Source organism: Cryptomeria japonica, chromosome 4 (assembly GCF_030272615.1).
Source record: "Cryptomeria japonica chromosome 4, Sugi_1.0, whole genome shotgun sequence".
Taxonomy (NCBI): Eukaryota; Viridiplantae; Streptophyta; class Pinopsida; order Cupressales; family Cupressaceae; genus Cryptomeria; species Cryptomeria japonica.
In genome coordinates, this window is record NC_081408.1 from 255,102,710 (window position 1) to 255,118,474 (window position 15,765).

Sequence of the window (15,765 nt, forward strand, 5' to 3'; positions counted from 1 at the left end):
TGAGTTCCTGCCCTGTTTTGGCGTTGCCTGATTTCACCAAACCTTTTGAGCTGCAGTGTGATGCATCTGGAGAAGGTGTTGGTGCAGTCCTCATGCAGGATAAGCATCCTATAGTCTTCGAGAGCAGGAAATTGAGAGGTCCTGAAAGGCTGTATTCAATTTATGACAAGGAAATGCTTGCCATAATGCATGCCCTTGCGAAGTTCAGGCAGTATCTGGTGGGGAGTAAATTCATTGTTAAGACTGATCACAATAGTCTTAAACACTTCATGCATCAAAAAGATTTGAGTGAGAGACAACAGAAGTGGGTGAGTAAGTTGCAGGCTTACGATTTCGATATTGAGTATGTTAAGGGAAAAAACAATGTTGTGGCGGATGTCTTATCCAGAAGACCCCATTTAAGCTCACTATGCGAGTTTACTGCTGATTGGAGAGAGTTGTTGCTTGCTGATTATGCCAAAAATCAGTTTGCAACTAGCCTTATAGAAAGTACTTTTCATGATGAAAGGTACAAATTGGTTGAGGGATTGATACTGTACAAGGGAAGAATCTTCATAGTGAATGAATCTAAGTTAAAAGAGAAGATTTTGAAGACTTTCCATGACATCCCCCTCGCTGGTCACCAAGGTTATTTCAAAACATACAGGCAGATCCGGGAGAGATTTTCTTGGAAGGGACTTAAAAATGTTGTTTTGAAGTACATTAAGGAGTGTCATACATGTCAGAGAAACAAAGATGAGCACACTCTGTCAGTTGGTTTGTTACAAACTTACAACCCTTGCCTATTCCCAGTAAAAAATGGGAAAGTATTTCCATGGATTTCATCACTGGGTTGCCTTGGGCTCAAGGGAAGGATAGTATCTATGTGGTGGTGGACAAAATCACAAAGTTTGCTCATTTCTTTGCCATCACCAGTTCTTTTACAGCAGCTCAAGTTGCTGAAGTGTTCTTTCGGGAGGTGTTCAGATTACATGGGTTACCGAAGAACATTGTGAGTGATAGGGACAGCAAGTTCCTAAGTGCTTTCTGGCAGGAGATTTTCAGATTATGTGGTACTGTGCTCACTCCAAGCACCAGTTATCACCCCCAAACTGATGGGCAGACCGAGATAGTGAATAAGTGGTTGGAAGATTATCTTAGAAACTATGTCTCAGAGCAGCAGAATACATGGGTGAGATGGCTTCACCTAGGAGAGTATTGCTACAACTCCTCCTATCACACGTCCATCCGGATGTCACCATTCATGGTTCTATATGGTTATGAAGCTCCTAGCTACGCGGACTTGGTATTTGGTGATAGCAGGACCCCTCAGGCAAGGGATATGATGCAACAAAGTCAAGATATTCTGAGGATTCTGAGGGACAATCTCCAGTATGCACAGAATCAGTAGAAGTTGTATGCTGATCAGCAACGAATTGAGCGCACCTTTGAGGTGGGCGACATGGTTTATTTGAGGCTCCAGCCCTACAAACAGTCTACTCTCAAGAAGAGTGGGGTTGAGAAATTGAAGCCACGATTCTATGGGCCTTTCAGAGTCAGCAGGAGGATTGGAGAAGTGGCATATGAGTTGGAATTACCAGCAAGCAACAGGATTCATAATGTATTTCATGTGTCTCGCCTTAAGAAGGCCCTGGGACATAATGTTGTTGCTTCAGCCGAGTTACCTCCACTTGATGAGGAGGGAGAGTTGGTTTTGGTTCTTGAAGCTATCCTTGATTTTAGGGAACGATCTTTGAGGAGAAGAGTGATCAGGGAATACTTGATCAAATGGAAAAATCTACCAGCAGAGGATGCTACATGGGAAAATGAGGAGATTTTACTGCATCCAGCCTTACAGTTACTTGAGGACAAGCAATTTTGGGGAGGGTGGACTGTAATGTCCCCTACTCGTTGATATCCTTCCAGTGGTCCATTAGCCTATTCCTGAGACCCGTAGGCTAGGTGGAATGAAGAATGAGGGTCAAGCATTGATGAGGCGAGAACTTACTATTGTTAGTAAGTAAGGGGTTGGCCATTTTGGTGACTGTCCTACTGAGCTCTCCATGCTTTGTCACTGGGCGCGAAGATCATGCTTTTCGGAGCAGTAGTTCATGACTTACTATTTTTAGTAAGTGGCAATATGGCATATTTCTATTTTTGGCAGTGGACAGGGTCCTGATCCTGCAACAGTTCAGTGGTTTTCCTGGCTCAGCTTCATCCTGATTTTGACAATTATCAGTATTGGAGTCATAAGTGACATAATTAAATATTATTTCCTTATCCTAAGGTTTAATATTTAATTAATTTGATTAGTTACTACCGATTTATTGACTTTGGAAATAGTGCATAATATCTCCTAAGTGCTAGGTGAATTTTATGTCTAGAAGGGGATGCCAAATTGTCAATAGAGATATTATTTTATTTCATCTCAAGTGTGCTAAGCAAAAATCGTGGTTCTTGCTGTTTGGCGTGAGGTTTGACTTGAGGAATGGCGCCATCCTTGGGGTCCACATCAGAAGTAATGAAATGCAAATGGGAAAGTTGAATTTGAAGCATTTGCATTTGAATTTGGTGATGTTGAGGTTATAAATAAGAGCCTTGGGCTCCCATTTTTGGCATCTTGAAAAATTGCATTGTTATGTTGCCGGATTGGCGTCAGAACTTTGAGGCTTCGAAGTGCGGCTCCCTAGTGCTTCCCGGTTTCATACTTGAAATATAGTACCTAGCTGTGTGCTGTAATCTACCATACTCTCAGTGCGTATCTTAGTCCTTTTTGGTGTTTGGAGCAATTTTGGAATTTGCTGGTTTGCCTATGGCTGAAGTACATTTTGTTTTCATGTTCTTATTTGGATATTCAGCATGACTCTCTTCTCACATCATCTTTATTATTGAAAGGTTAAGTAGTAGTACTACTAACCAATTCTGATTTGTAATTCTCACCCCATTGAAAAGTGGAAGAGGCTGGCTTGCCGCCTATTTTCAAGTAAATTGTAATTCAGTCCTCCCACTGCATAAGTGGTCGAGTGATGTCTGAGTGTAATGGTCCTCCCACTGCATAAGCGGTTGAGTTGAGATTGTTATGTAATTTAAGTCCTCCCGCTGAAATATTGCAGTTGAGTGATTTGTGCCTTTGTGTGTCTCTCTTGGCTGGTTCATCTCCAAGTTTCTTGCATTCCCGCTGGATAAACGAAAGGGGCTAGCTTGCCGCCCAAGCATTGTATTGTTTCCAGTTATTTGAAGCTAATGATCCCCTCAACACTGTATGCTCTCACCTTCCCACATTGGGCACTTGGTGATCAGAAAGTGGAAGGGTTGCTTTTCCAGCATGTTTCAGTTTATGCTTTCTAACCTTAACGGGTTATCTGTTTGTGGATGACTATTGTTGGCCTTAAAAAAAATAAAAAATAACTGGGATATCACAGTTTGCATCCTCAATCAACTCTTGGAAGAACTCTATTTTCACTCCGATAGCATCTCTGTATGTGTGCATCTATAAATGAACGTGAATGAGAGTCAAAACCCCTTTATATAGACTTGGAGGGAAAAAGGGGAATCTAAAATATAATATTAATTCATTTATCTCGAAAAGGCCCCTTAACAAAAAACCCTTGCAAGTGACATAAAAATCTCTTCAATTCATCATCAACACAAACTCCAAAATCTGATATCAAAACACCACGTAAATCTTACTTTTTGAAGTCCCAAATTCCTGAACTCTAGGATAAATCTTTCACCATCAAAAAGAAGCTATATTGATGAGGGTTTGCATCCTCAATCAACTCTTGGAAGAACTCTATTATCACTTCGATAGGATCTTGGTATGTGTGCATCTATAAATGAATGTGAATGAGAGTCAAAACCCCTTTATATAGACTTCGTGGGAAAAAGGGGAATCTAAAATATAATATTAATTTATTTCTCTCCAAAAGGCCCCATTCACAATCTAAAATGACTTAATTTCCAAGTTTCCTTTTCGTAGGCATACAACTTGGGGAACATAACTTCACTTTATAATATTTAACACTAGAGTATCAATATTAAAACGTCACTTTATAACTTAAGTGCAAATATTAAAATAATTCCAATCACTTTGAGGAAAGCCCTACCAAGGCACCAGACGCTGAAACCAATCATGCTGAGGCATAACCAATGTTGAAGAATAATGCCAGATACCAATATGAGCACTTACTATAACTAATAGTGTTCTCCAAGAATTGTAGAGAACAGCCAAAAAGGCCTAAAATGCTACAAAGAGCGTTGCCACCAACTAGAACACCGATTACACATCCACAAAGCTGTCAGAATTTAAAAAAAAAAATCGAGTTCTCCTAGGAAACAAGAGGCACCTAACCACCATGAAATAGCCTATGGGAACCCAGGAATAGGCTAATGGGAAGCATTATCTGACTAGGTCTGAAAAGGGGACATTACAATAAAATATTAGCTATAAGATGAGATTCTTGTAATTGAATAACACATGGGATTTTTCAAATTCCTGACATCCACTAGGTACAGTTTAGCTTGGCCAGTTGAAAATTAAATATATTTGGATTAAGGATATGTTGAAAATGCTGTTCAACTCCAAAAGGAACTGATGCTATGAAGGATAGAGATTATCTCCTGAATGCATATTCAATCTTAGACAGATGTTCAACATTTGTCACTTGGGATGCCTTCTATTAAGATAGGGAGTTTTTAATCATATATGTGGGAACACACCTTTTGATAGAGAAATAATTTTAGTGCAGTAAATCTAATCAAGAGAAACAAAGAAAGTTTTCAATCAGATACAGCTGCAGAAAGGCAAAATCCTGTCAGTATGTTCTTGTTGTCGAGTGTGTTGGCATACTTGTCATTGATGTCACATTGAACAAAATCTCAGGATTGATGATGACTAGAGCTTTTCGTTGTATTGAAGTTGGTTGCATGTATCTGTGGGTTCATACCAACATTAATAATGTTAACAGCAGCACAAATATTAAACATACCATGAAATGATGGTATCTGTACCTTCTATCTGATTACAGTTATCTCCATAGACAATGTATTGATTGCATATGTTTGACTCTGCATAATCTTTGGTGGATATTGGACTGCATATGTTGTTTGGTATCTTTCTCACGTTCCTGTTTATTATCATCTGGTTCAGACTTGAGAACTACATATTATCATCAGATTCAGACTTAAGAAAGAATATTGAATTCAGGCATTTCAAACTATATATCTGACTTGACTTTCAAACTTTGTATGGATGGCAAAGTTATTAAAAAGTTTGGTTATAACTAAACATAACAGATTGATGAGTTGTACCTTAGTTACAACTAATTCTGGCCACCTGTATAACTAAAAGGATCTTCTAGACTTCTTTATGATGACCACAAATAAATCAAGCAATATCATTTCTAACGTAAGAAAGGCTAGGTAGTTTATGAGTTGGTTATCAGTCACATCCGACTTGGATAGGTTTGTAACTATCCAGTATCTACTCATTTGATGGAAATAAAAAAGGTTCATCTATATATTAAAGTTGATAGGGAAGAGGGTGTTGTTGTTAATAAAAAATATATTCTGTGAATGAATTGATTCAAAAAGTTCTGTTTGGAAGATGATATCAGATGTGATGCTGTTATAAAAAGGAAGATCATTTACAATGACAGTGCTGTGACTGGTAACAGTTATTGTTGAAGTTCAGGCAGCAAGACCAAGAGTAACTTCATTCATAGTAACTTATGTGAAATGGTTTTAAGTTATTCTGAATAACTGGTTGCAGATACAGATTGTTGATAAGTGTGAATAACATCAGTGACTTATTGACATTTTTTTTTATGGTTTTGGGTTCAAGTTTGTGTAGACAGTGTTGTTGAAGGTACAAATGGTTTTCAGATCATACACATTTTGTTTCGCAGAATACTAATATTATCTAGTGCAAAGGTGTTCAACAGTATTTCATGAAACTAATATTCAGTTTGTGAAAACCTGTGTATTTGCAAACAGTATTGTAATTATAATTATTCAGATCAGAAAATACTGATAAGGTGGTTGATATATAACTTTCTTTTGTTTGCTATTCAAGGATACTGAGTTGTTGCTCAGTTTGTTATATTGAGATTTGTGTTGGGAGTTGGTGCTCTCAGAGGGGATTCAGTGATTCCTTGGGTTGGTGCCCTAACAGTCTGTAAACTTATTAACTGTGAGGCTGTATTTGGACAGTAGATCCTAGCAGCATTTCTCATGGTGGTTTTCCCATCTTGGGTTTCCATGTAATCTTTTGTGCATTGATTTCTTTGTGGCGTATCTTTCAGATCTCAGTTTGGTGCTTTCATTTCAGAATTAAGTTTATAAGCTTTGAATAAGTCTTTCAAAAGAATTAATTGGATAAGAGTTGAAATTTTATTTACTACTGATTCAGCCCCCCTGTTAGTAGTAAACCTGTGTTCTACAGAGTGAGCTCTAGAAAGCTATGTGATTTCTAATTTCAAAGGTATGTAAGAAGATAGAGTGATGTGTTTTGTCTCTACTACATGTTTTGTTAATAAATCTCTTGCTTTGCCCATGTTTTAATATGACATTTTTTTAACTGAAAAATATAATTTGAAAGGTTTCGCATGATCACATAAGCCTTTTTTGGTATGGTGTCACTGGGAAATTGGAGGCTTTCCCTCTTGAACAGTTAATGAATACTTGTCTTCTATCAGTTGAGTTGCATTTTTGCATGGTTATTTGAAAAAGTTCCTTGCAATAGTGATATTATTATCTTAAGATCCAATCATTAAGTTGGTCCATGTACTGTGCAGAGTTGAAAAGATTGGAGCAATAGAAGTTCAAGGCCAGTCTGGTCGTTTGAAAAGACGTCAAATATTTATTACTGATAATTGTGGTAGCAGCTTGGAATTTATTGTGTGGGATGAGCAAATTCTTCTCTCAAATCTCTTCAGGTAATGCAGAACCAAGAAAGATTTATGTAAATGATTGTCCAAGTAATGAACAATTATAGCGTCATAAAATCTAGTGTTCCACCCTGTTTGTTTCACACGTGCTATGCTATGGCTTCCCTATTGATGTTCCTTTCTTCATAATTGATTAAATTTCAAGATTATACTTACATTATTCTAATTGAGACACTGGACAGTGAAGGTAGTTGGATTGCATTGGAAAAGCCTTTTATTGCACAGGACTCCGACTGTGGCATAGGGACATCTGCAGGAATTTGTCTTGAATATGGTAGTGCAACACGGCTATACTGTGTACCATATGTTTACCATGAAGAGGAGGTAAGCAATAATGTGTATCTTGCATTTGTAACAAGTGTTTGGCATAGAAAAGTTGAAACTGAAATAGAGGCATTCTCTTCATCAGGTGATCCTACCTTCACAAAACCTGACTCAATTAACAAGGCCTTTGAATATTTCTAATTGTACCACATTGGAATGCGGATTCCAAGGAGCTAGAACATCTCAGGTGCTGCTGCGTTGTGATTCTCAAGGTTCTCTTGACTTCAGCAATTTTCCCTTTCGGGTAAGTATCTCTGATACATGTTAAGCATCTTATTCTGTGCCTCAAGAGATATTATTGAATACAGACCCAGTTTTAGTTAATAAATCACAATCAAACATCCATTAACAGATTTATTTGATAATTTATGGACTCATTTGTGGATGTTAAAGGTGTGGTTTGACGTTGGATGGCATTATTGGCAAAAATGTCATTGCTTCAATGAAGTTGGTTTCTTTTAACTGTAATTTGTTATTATTTTTTTTTTATGTCTGCAATTTAGCATGTGAATCATAAGCGTGTCTCTCTTAACCATGTTAGGAATTGTGTAATGTCCCTAGTTAATTCTGATATTTAACTCCTGATTCTCTTGCTGGGATATTACGTCAAACACTTGTCTAACCAAGGTTAGCTTGCTGTCCTTAATTTTCAATGTGGTATAAGGGACATTGCACACTAAATTTTAATGAAGTTCATTCATAAATAAGTAATAACTCAAATAGTGAAGTGTGATGACCCAGTAATGTAGTGACAGCAGACAATAACAATTAAAGCTTTCATTCAAGGAAAACTATGAGTTGACATTTTGTCAAACAGATGATAAGCAACCTCAGAAAATGATTATACAATATGCAGTCAGAAACTCCTTCTTAAACTTTATTCATATGCCAACCTTATGTGCTATTACATGATCATACATTGACTGAAACAATAACTATGTCTCAGATTTTCTGAGGACAATGGCACTCATGAACTCATACACAACAACTGAAATGATCAAGAAATAATGGTATCTGATGAACCTGTTATAGATCACCTAGGAGAGGTGATGATGAGACAAGCTATATCCTCCTCCAAGATGCAAATCGTAACTCCTTCTAGATCAGCCTGCAACTGAGAATGGAGTCTGAGATGTTGATGTAGATGGCAGTAAATAAACTCCAGAATGCCTCCAAACTGATCGGTCCCAATACTACATGATAGTGCCTTACTGATTTGCAAGTTCGAAGGCTTATACAAAGTGATATCACCCAAATCGATGGGTTTCTTCTATGCACAGGTCCGTCTGCTCAGACCACTGATTTGAGGTTGTATTGCTACCAAAGTTCATTCAAAATAGCCTCAATGGAATGACCTTGCTCCCTAATTGAAATCGCTGCCTTCCAACTTGTGATTTAATGCATCAATAATGAGTAATTAGCCAAATCGAGGGTTTGGAGAAGTCTGCACAATTTCTGATATAAGTCTGCAATACACTTCGATTTCACGTCTAAGTCTCCATAATAGCATCGCCTTCCTCTATAGACAATAATGCTGTTGTCAAGCAATGATAACTTGCATCTAACATGTCTCCATGACAAATCGTGGCATAATGAAGTCTGAAGCAATCTCCAAACTGCTGTAACTGATATGAAATCTCCAAATTAGCTCTATATGAGAAGCTGAGTGCTCCTCACTCTCTAAGCAACCCTTCAGAGGGTCTTTCACCTCTTCAGTTATGCTGATCAAAGGGAGGTATCGTTCCCTAAGATCTCTTCTGCGGACAGCCTGCAGTTCCACAATTCAAACAAGAGATAACTGAACAACTGATACCCATCCCTCCATTTCCCTCTTCTATTTATTCTTTTCATAACCCCTCATAAGATTCCTTCTAGAAAAGGGTAGGTACATTTTATTATTTTTAAGTGACTTTTTAATTATTTTATTTTTATACTTTAGTCACTTTATTAATTTAATAAAATATAAAGTCATCTCACGTGTGATTTTAAATAAATATAATGAGAGAACTTATATTATATTAAATTAAATAAATTTCCTCCTTACTTCTCCTCAAACAATTCCAGGCTTAAATCGGGGACATTACAAATTGATCCAAAGAATGTTAAATTAATAATATTTAATATTGAAAGGATATTTAGAAGGATTGGAAGGTGAAAGGTCACACATGATTATTCTTTCTCGTTTGGAGGCATTAGTACAGTTATGTATGATATATTTCTTTACCATAATGAAGTTAGGAATGTATGTTTCTTGGTTTCAGCACTTCATCCTTTGTTTATCTCTGTTGATTGGTATAAGTTAACTTGTGGTATCATTGCAAGGAAAGCAAAATCAGAGCTGAGTTTTAGTGAATTTCTTGGAGACATGAGCTTCTTTCTGGGAATTTGAATTTTTTTTCTGTTCTACTGTACTGTAAATTGTTTTTTCAGAGCAAGGTTCTGTCTTCCACTTGGATATTCTTGTTGGACCTGATATTCTTGAGGAGCTCCAGTAACAGGTTGACTGTAAATGTGTGGCACACCACTTGTTGTCTTCTTCTTTCTTTGGCATATAGCTGCTAATAATACCTGCCCAGTATTAAGCAACACAGATGATTGTTTGTTGGACTTTTCAAAATGATGCTCTCCTTGTTTGTATTGCTTTGATAAAGCTGTTGTAGGTGAGTCAAAGGTGTGAAGGAGTAGCAACTCAAATTTGATGCTTGGGCTGTCTTGCAATTGGCTTGCCAGCTGAGCTTCCACAGCAACAGTTATCCTCACTTGTGCAGGAGTCAAATGCTCTAGTGTTTCACTTGTGAATTCTCTTTTCTAGACATCTCTGATTCCTTGAGGCGTTTAGTTGCTATAGTAAATGGCCATGATCACAGAGGAGGAGGAGGAGGAGAAGGAGAAGGGGAATGCACAGTCTGTTTTTTGTCTTCTCTAGCTTTTTTTCCTAGAACCATCTGTGGCAGAATCACATCTTCAGTTGCTTGTCAAAAATCCTCATCTGGAAACGTAATTTTGTCCTCAGTACATGGTTTTTACCAGAAGTGATCTAACTTAATTGCAACGGACTGTGGATATATAATGTCTATGGTAAAGGGAATGTGCTTGCTGATGCTCTTTCTCTTATGCCTACTTTCTATGCCGTTTCTACTATTGCTGCTTATTGGAAAGCTTCTATCATGACTGAATATGCCATGAATGCCTTTGCTACTAGTGTTTTGGATGGGAATGTGAAGTTAGCTGTGGAAGATGGCCTTATACTATATAAGAACAGAATACTCCTTGTACCTGAGCTTAAATGATTGCACAAATTACAAGGGTTTTCCATGATCCACCCATTGCTTGCCAACCAGGCTTCTACAAAACTTGTAGGCAGCTGAGAGAGAGGTTTTCCTAGAAGGGCCTCAAGAAGGATGTTCTTAGACATGTTAGAGACTGCACTAAATGCTAACAAAATAAAGCAGAGCACACTTCCTCATTAGGTTTACTACAGCCCTTGCCCATTCACAACCAAAAATGGGAAAGCATATCCTTGAATTTTTGAATTGGTCCTTTTAAAATGATTGGCAATGACTAATTTTTGTTTAGTTGATTGGTTAACTAAATATGCCCATTTTTTTTGCCATTGTTGTTTAGGGCACTACTGGTGGCTGACCAATCTTTTAGAGAGGTTTTCTGGTAACATGGCTTACCCAAGGCCATTGTTAGTGATAGAGACACCAAAATCATAAGCTCCTTTTAGCAGTAGATATTTCATTCAACTGGCACTAAATTCACTCCTAGTACGAGTTATCACCCCCAGATGGATGGACAAACAAAGATTAGTAAAAGTGGGCTGGAGAGTACTTAAGGAACTATGCTGCAGGTCAACAAACATCATGAGTTAAGTGGTTACATCTTAAGTATGTTGATTTTATATGTTGATAAGGATTGGGAAGAACATCAATTGTATGAACTCTTGAGATTGGAGGAGGAAGTCTTACAGGAAGGTGTAGATTGCAAACATGGAAGTGCTGTTATAACAGCTTATGCAGGCATTTTTCAGAGGCGTACACCTGATAGAACATCCACTTTTGATGAGCATCCAAAATTAGGGGATGAATGGCATGAGTACTATGAAGTTACCATGAAAGGATTTGAAGAAAATGTCAATTCCATGATGATGAACAACAGTTATGCTTTTGTTTGTCATAAGATGTCACATATGAACTTTCAGGCTGACATGAGTTTGGTAAATCACGTTGCTAATGCTCGAGATTTCAGTTCTAGGCATGAGGATGTGCTTATTGTTTCACGTTTGCCACAAGGTATGGCTTTTCCTTATTACTTAAAGATTATCATAATGAGGGAGCATAAGGTATGTAAAGTGTTTGCTTGTATGAATATAGCAAGAAGTTTGAGTGAACATGGGAATCGTAGTACTAAAGAGTTGAGTGTAAAAACTAAGAGGAAGATAATGCAATTTGATTTTGCATGGTTTTCCAAAGGCGGCACTCATCCTTCTTAGTTAGAAAATGATTTATTTCCCTCACTAACCAATAGGAGAGTATTACATATGTCAAACTTGTTGAATGGGTTGCACTCGAGCAGTGACCAGCTAATTGGGGATGAGATATCAGATTTGGTTACTTGGTCTCTATCTTACAATTCAATGTTTAAAAGCTGTCCAATGAGGTTAATAATGAAATTTCCAGATTTTGCAGTGATAATTTCAACTGATTGTATGAAATTGTGTGAACATAATAGTTTCTGTAGCACTTGGAAATTTGATGTTGATAAAAACATGCCAATCCATGACAACAAAGGCATTTGTGGGGTGAGTATGAATCAGTTTTCCAAACTTATTGCTGCTGACAACTTTGAAGGGATGTGTGTGAGTACGTTTGGAGATGAACTTAAAACTATCTTCCATTTCATGTGGAGTGTTCTTGATGACATGAACATAAGGAATACTAGTACACACATTTGTGACAGCGCATCATATGATAGCAGAGTTCCAGTTCATAATTATATCAGAGTAGAGCAGCGAAAACATAGTGGGAATAAAAGGCAAGAAGAAAAATCACTCTTTGACTATAGCAGCCCACCAGTACACAAGGGGAGCAAACAAAGACTTTGCAGATGTCAATAGGTAATGAGAGTGATAGTTTTCCAATATGGCCATGGGATCCAAGAATTTTAATGAAGGATGGTTTGCATCTTAGTGGGTTGCTTCATATTGTTACAGAATTTTACAAAGATATCGGGTTCAGTTGTATCAGGATATGTGATGGAGCAGTTTACAAGTTTACTGGGATCATGGTATTGATGGAGGTTCAAGATTGCTTGAGGACAAGCTATTTCTAGGAAGGGAGGACTGTAATGTCCCCTCTATTTGGACATTAGAAATTAATTAAATAATTAATATTTAAGTTGTCGAATTATAATAAATTTAATGACAACTTAATTTTATTATGTAATAAAGTATTAAAGTGACTTTAGTGGTGAGTTCAGTGAAAAAATTAATAAAGTAATTTTAATATTATTTCCCTAATTTCAATTTAAATTAAAGAAAGGGAAATAAAGAGTCAAGAAAGGAATATGAAGACGCATGCAGAAGGATAGCGAAGAGTCACTGGAATGGGCTTAAAAAGGATAGTGGGAGGTTTATTTTGGAGGCTTGATTTATGCTTGGTTTATTATTTTCTCTTGGAGAATTTGGGAGCTTTTAGCTTTCAGTTTTGAAACCTGAGGATGGAAACCTTCAGGATTTCTTGGTGGATGGGATGGAAACCCTATTCATCTCTTTAGTGGATTCGCGATGGAGTCTACATCTGGACCAAATTTGTGAAGTCTCCATTGGAGACAAATTTGTGAAGGTTCGAATGCTTGTTTCAAAAAATAAGAGATGTAACTATTTTCTATCAGGAAAAAAGGTTTCAGGCTTATTCCAGAAATGAAGAAACTTGCTTTGGTAATCAGATTATAATATATTGAATATTTTATTTGCCATGTGTAGTTAAATAGCGAGATCGGCAGCCATTGACTATTATTGTAACTTGATAAAAATTTGCCGTGGAATGTATTAAGGAATTTGTCAATTTTATGGGCTGTGGGTTTAAATATACTAGTTGCAGCTATAATTTAAGTTTAGGAAAAATAAATACTAAACGGTGAAAGTTTGAGGAATCATATTTATCGTCAGACCAATATGGTGCATAAACTTTAGAGAGGAAAAGATTATTTTGAGAATTATCGCTATGTGTATTGGGACTTTGACACGACACTTCCAATATTTTCAGCTATTTGATTACTTCCTATGACTACCTCTTGATGGGCATGTCAGGCTTATGTTTAAACAGTAGCTATTGAAGATGTTGCAGATGGTCCTCCCATGTTTTGCTAAAGACAAGTATATCATTGAAATAGAGAACAATTAAGGAATAAGTGAATGGTTTAAGTATATCATTTGTCATTCTCATAATGGTGGGAAGTGTGTTAGTCAAACCAAAAGGTATGACTAACCACTTGAAGAAGACCTCTTTGGATTTGAAAGTAGTTTTCTACACATCTGATTGCTTGATTGGAAACTGATATTGCTTGGCGTCAAGTTAGTTTTGATGAAAAACTTAGTCCCCTGGAGCTGGTTGTATAAGCTACCCTTCAATTACTACTAATTTTTTTATTATTATTCATATCAACCAACTTAATCCACCAAGTATCTTTTAACCATTCTAGAAGTGCTGACTTCATAGCCTATCTATCCATCATTGTGGTGATGACTCCATGCCACCACTCAAATGCTTACATTAGAAGAGGTAAGCTCACGATTTCAAGATCATCACTAGACCTATATCTAAACCTCAAGGGTTCATTTGTGATGACCTTGATTATATATCATGCTTGGGAATTAGAGGCTTCATACTTCAAACACCAATGCTAGAGGGAGTTTATCTTCTTCTTTTGAATGATATCTCTGATCTCATCTTTAAATCATGACTATTCATTAAGCATAAGATATCAACAAAGCCCAATTACAATAGAATGATAACAAACTACCATCAAGTGCTAGTTCCATACCAATCGATACCAATCATTAGTGGACAAACTCACAAATTCATATAGGGGTCATATCATTCCATAATCCCAAGTTCACATATGGATTGATTCGAGCATACATCACCTATACATAGGGTGAGTAGTTCATACATACAAGTACAACAATGATTAGCTCCTACACACATCATGGGTACAAAATTGAATAGCTCATGCATACATCACACGTATCTAGTGTAAACGATTCATACCTACATCGCATGTTTACATAAAGAACAACTAAAACCATGGAAGTGGATGCAACCTAGTGATGCATCATTTAACTACTTGGTTCACTAACATAGAGGCACATAAGGAGCTCTTCCACAAATTTACAAGCTGGGTCGTACAAAAAGGATCTTCTCCAATGTTTTAAATCATAAATGTTGAAAGTCTAGACTTTTTAGTCCAAGAGCTAGGCATTCAGCTTGTTGGAGTTAGAGAGTTATGTGTCAATTTAGAGACATGCTTGGTCGACGATGCATTATGTCATGATGAGAACCAAAGATTTATATTCTCCTATTTTTACAATCCAAAAATTTGAGCTATCATGAATTTGAGTAAGGATGTCAATGACTGTCGAGTAGATTCCAAATAATTCCACCACGAACAATTTGGTTAGGGTGGGAGTTTTGTAGGTATAGGGTTTAGCCTTTGGGTGTCATTGAGGAGAGGCTAGCACAACAATGTCAAGTTTTCCATAAGGAGCCTGAAGGTTAGGGTGGTGGAACAAGGTCTACAATTAAAAAATGGAAGATGTAGATGTTGGAGTATGGTGTTTGTATAAAGAACCTTCAATAATGGCTAGAAAGGTGAAAGGTTGATGAGAGGTGTGAGATAGGAGAGGGGATGGCAATTTAGATTTTGACAAAAGGGAAGGGGTCACTTATGGATTGGCCAAAGATAAGTCCATCAAGAGATAGCCTAGCTGATGGAATTGATATACATTGTTATCAATACCATCAAAGGTAAAGTATTGGAACCCATTAGTGAGCTGCTTGGGAAGCGATGAAGTGCCCTTGGAGTAAAAAATTCTTTAATGAGACTATTTTGTTCTCTATCTTGATCCTCTTCCTCATCTAGTTTAATGAAAGCTTACTCTTGCACATTTCTTTTGGCCATCTTTTGTGCTTGTGTTAGTGAACAGATTTGTCACTGCAATATTTGTTGAAATAAGCTTAGCCTGCCCAATGGGCGGTAACAAATGCTCACAACAATTGGAGAAATCATTATTGAATTAACAGTTTTCCTCTACATTTAGAAGGAGTGGTTCCCTTGTATAGTTAGGGTTTTTGTGGGGACTTTTGTCTATTTTAACCCAAAAAATACACAAAAGGATACAAGAAAAGCAAAAGGAAGGTGAAAGAACAAACGAAAGAAGAAAAACCCTGAACATGTATACACAAGAAACTGTTTCAAATTATTAAAATGAAGAAAAGATAATAAAATAAAT

The 15,765-nt window shown here is 37.0% G+C and overlaps 1 protein-coding gene across 3 annotated transcripts in view; it reads left to right on the plus strand.

Moving 5' to 3' along the window:
- The window catches only part of LOC131065551 (uncharacterized), a 247,724-nt gene that overhangs the window by 197,888 nt on the left and 34,071 nt on the right, over positions 1 to 15,765 (plus strand). For all 3 annotated transcript variants that reach the window (XM_058000092.2, XM_058000090.2, XM_058000091.2), the window contains exons 6-8: positions 6,774 to 6,914; positions 7,109 to 7,250; positions 7,336 to 7,494. In XM_058000092.2, coding sequence (XP_057856075.2) covers positions 6,774 to 6,914; positions 7,109 to 7,250; positions 7,336 to 7,494 — 442 coding nt within the window. The remainder of the gene's footprint in view (positions 1 to 6,773; positions 6,915 to 7,108; positions 7,251 to 7,335; positions 7,495 to 15,765) is intronic.